Source organism: Habropoda laboriosa, unplaced genomic scaffold, assembly GCF_001263275.1.
Source record: "Habropoda laboriosa isolate 0110345459 unplaced genomic scaffold, ASM126327v1 scaffold84, whole genome shotgun sequence".
Lineage (NCBI taxonomy): Eukaryota > Metazoa > Arthropoda > Insecta > Hymenoptera > Apidae > Habropoda > Habropoda laboriosa.
The window spans coordinates 1,004,875-1,008,899 of record NW_017100202.1 but is presented as its reverse complement, the minus strand read 5'-3'; the positions used below and the strand labels follow the sequence as shown (position 1 = coordinate 1,008,899).

General features: G+C 39.3%; 1 protein-coding gene across 1 annotated transcript in view; it reads right to left on the bottom strand.

The window, feature by feature from the left end:
• LOC108570437 (titin) overlaps positions 1-4,025 on the bottom strand; it is a 108,049-nt gene that overhangs the window by 69,595 nt on the left and 34,429 nt on the right. The window contains exons 32-35 of the mRNA XM_017932297.1: positions 3,737-4,025; positions 2,463-2,982; positions 2,172-2,343; positions 1,765-1,951 (exon numbers count right to left, since the gene is read on the bottom strand). The exon at positions 3,737-4,025 is cut by the window's right edge and continues 104 nt beyond it. Coding sequence (XP_017787786.1) covers positions 1,765-1,951; positions 2,172-2,343; positions 2,463-2,982; positions 3,737-4,025 — 1,168 coding nt within the window. The remainder of the gene's footprint in view (positions 1-1,764; positions 1,952-2,171; positions 2,344-2,462; positions 2,983-3,736) is intronic.

Sequence of the window (4,025 nt, the reverse complement as noted above, 5' to 3'; positions counted from 1 at the left end):
AAAATAATTTCCAAGCTTCAAATTCAATTTTTGTGAAATATCCAAAGCTTCAAATTTAATTTTTATGCAGTCTTCTGAATAACAAATTAGCAACTTTACCGTGCAATTCGTGAAAATAATGAAATTAGCAAATGAGAAGCAAAACAGAGAGAACGCTATATTTTCAAGAAGATTCACAAAGAACCACGGGGAAATACGACACAGTACTTCATTGGCGATGCAACACATATCGACGCCAGCCGCGCGAGAGGAGCAGGATGCCCGGAAACCGGGCTACCGGAGACAGAGGTGGACATCCGGACAGTTCGAGTTAGATCACATGGTTAACAGAATTTCCTGGACTCTTTATACTCTAACATTCCATTGGAAACATATCGTTCAAATCACATTGATTTCGGAATGTATGTACATCGAACATCTGGGAGATCCTCTAATTTCAAACATTTTCCTAAGGTCCACTATCGTATACAGGGATCCAGTATCAATTTCTATCATCTACAATTCACAAATTTAACAATCTTTCTCTCTTTTTGTCTTTTCATCCATTTTTTCAAGAGACACTGAATCTCTGTCTCTTTCTTTTTTTTTTTTAACGATGATACGAAAGGAAATTGGGTAACAGGGATATCTATACATACATAATACTTCTTATAATAACAAGTCGATCACGCGACCAGGATTATTAAGAACGTTGATACTAAACACGACATGGCACTCTGAGAAATACGGACTCTGCTCGGCTATATCGCGCTGAACGAATCAGATTGGGATCAATAATGACAGTACGAAGAAATAATGCATTAAATAAAGTTCGGATGAAATGAACTTTCGAAAAAGAAATATATCAAATAAAATGTTGAAAATGACGTCGATGAGCAATAACCCCGTTTTCTCCAGAGCAACAAAATTGTTTGAACAAAACACGGAGGAAAATATTTTTCGTGTAAAAAACACTTATTCAACAATTCACTTTTTCTACGAGCAAATCAATATTTCAAAAAAATACTCCTCACTTCGATTACTTCAATCGAAATATTTTTCTCCGTGCGAAAAACAAAAATAAATAGAAAACAATGATGAACATATACTATATACAAATGAACAAAATAATCTAAAGAACGAGTTGCTTCATTCTCGATTGTCCATACCTGAAAATTCCGGTTTGCGAAACGAAGTAGCCGATACCTTTTAGACGACATTGCTCGAATACCACCGTGGAATTCCCGAAGAAGAGGAGGAAGAAGAAGAAGCTGCTCGAGGTGCTCGAGGGCGATCTTTCGAATCCTTTCTTAATATTTCTTTTCTTTTTTCGGGGGTTATGGTGGAGAAAGGAGGTAGAAGTGGGGAGAGATTTTGGTGTTCGAATGATTTCGAGTGTTTCTTTGCTGTACTCGAATGGAATGTATGTGTCGTATCGATATCTTATGTACTGTGTTGCGAGATATCCATTTTTTTTTTTTCGATTTTCGTATCTTTTTTTTCTCGTGTGGTATATATCGTGGTGCCTCGATATTTGACGAATTATCATTTTGTTCTATGTATGTGCGTGCATTCTTTGCGATGTAATCGAATCGATTTAGTATTATTCAGATTTTTCGCGGAGAATTTATTATTGTTCGGTAATATTCATGTGTGAAAGTTTGAAGTCCATAGAAGATGGGAGAATAGAATATGTATCAGTGAAGTATAGCTGGGTTTGAGTTGACGCAAAGAATGCGACGACATGTTTATGTAAGGGAATGTCTGTTTCCGGGATGAACTTACGTCTTGGCGAGTTCTTCAACACTCCGCGATAATCGTCGCTTCTCGGTTTCACGGTTAACGCGGTCTCGGTTCGAGCTTCGCCTACCGAGCTTCTCGCGATTACTTCCACCTTTCCGTGGTCGTATTGCCTGGTCTTAGGGATGTCCAGATGGTACATTCCATCGTAAGTTAACTTGTACCGTGAACCCTGTAAAAATAAAGAAATTTCAAACGTAAAAAAATGAGTACACAAAGTTTCAGGAGATTTGTGAAAATCTCTGAATTCGTAAATATTGTAATTGAGATTAATTTTTAAAAATTTTAAGTAGGAATCGAGGACTACTCTGGGATTCAAAATTAGACTAATTTTTAGAATGCCGATGAATTTTTCTTTATTAAAATTGAAAGAATAAAAAAATGGTACTCACATTGACCACGGTATGTCCATTGATGATCCACATGACACGTGGCCTCGGGTGACCTGTGACACGGCAACAGAATCTCGACCAATCGCCCTCTTCGACGGTAACTGGCTCAGGTTTGCTCACGAATGTCGGAGGTGCCCGCACCTTCTCTTCTTCACCCTCTTCCTCAGGTACTCTGCGTCACACATTCGCGATAAATGAGAAAATAATTTCAGATTTACGAAAATAATTGTATAATTCTCCATTTGAGAAAATATACTCAAATCTCAGACTACCGAAGCTGAAAATCCTTACATTTGCCATGCAGCTTCCATCTCCCTGATCTTCTCGATACTCTTCATGCCCTTGGGTAATTGCGACTCGTAAATAATTCCAGGCTTTCCAGCCGTGCGAATCACCGCTCGTGTTTCGTCCATTCCGTAAAGATTCGTGGCTCTGCAGAGATATTCTCCGCTGTCTTCGGGGTATACCCAGCCAAAGTTCATCGCCACGTAGCCGAAGTCGTAAATTGGCGTGAATCGGTTCTTCTGCGGTAGAGGTTTGCCGTTGAAGAACCATTCTACTTTCATGTTAGGATCACCAACAGGCGCCAATTGACACTCGAACTTCGTGCTGTTCATCTCGACCAACTCGGTTTGGTCTTGGATCTGCGTGACGAAACGAGGTGGTTGTTTCTTGTCCGCGTCGTAGAGATCGTCCTCTGTCAGATGGACCTCTGAGGTGTACTTCTTGATGGTGGCTTCCATCTGCATCAACGCTTCCGACTTCTTCATGCCCTTTGGCACTTGGTTCTGCAGGATTATGCTGGGCAGCCCTGTGGATCAAGTAGAAAGGAAGGAAATTAATAATTCGTTCTATAATTTGGTTGAAGAAAATTAGAAAATTAGCGAAATTAGAAATTCCGAAAATTAGAAAATTAAAAAATACAGTAAATTCTCTCCAAGTGTCAGTACAGATGGTCCTACGCCTAGGTCTGCGTTATTGCTGCGCCTATGTGATCTCGCTCGCTGTCAGTCAAGCGTATAACGCTACACCACTCGGTTTCTTTTACGAGATTTCACGGCTCGACAATTCATAGTAGAAAAATATAATTTCTTTAATTTTACTTTTTTTCATCTGAAATTTTTTTTAACATGTTGGTGAGATTTTTCTGATGAAAATGATATCAAACACGATATAATTTGAACAACATTTACTTATTAACACGTTCACTGTCTGGCGTGACAGACAAATGTTAAGAAAAATTTCAGGATAAAAAAACGTAAAATAAAAAAAGTTGGTATTTAAATCGCTTGCCCTTGTCTACGTTCGGCAAACTACAAAGGCGGGCGCGAGGCTCGAAAACGTAGTCCCTGACTCTACAAGTGTCAGGTTTACCTTCCTTGCGGACTGACACTTGTGGAGAATTTACTGTATTACTATTCAAAGGTGCAAATATGCAAAAAGACTCAGTGCTGAAAGAATTAAACTTTGGAACTTAAGAAACTTTTGACATCCTATATCATTATGTCACTATTGATTATTAATTAATTTTTGATAAAGAATACATCGAAAAACTGATAGCTTACTTTTGCACGATACCGATGCCCTAGTGGTGTCCTCTCCGAGATCATTGACAGCCTTGCACACGTATTCTCCCGAATCTTCCGGGTAGACGTACAAAATGTCCATAGACACGAATCCCATATCGTACGTAGTTCTGTATCTGTGTCCAGCCGGGATCAATTTTCCATTTCTATACCACTCGATACGCAGATTAGGATCGTCTTTCGGTTCCACGCGACATTCGAACCTAACTGGTTCAGACTCGTCGACGGTTGCTGATTGAATCTGCGTGATGAATCTTGGCGGTTGACG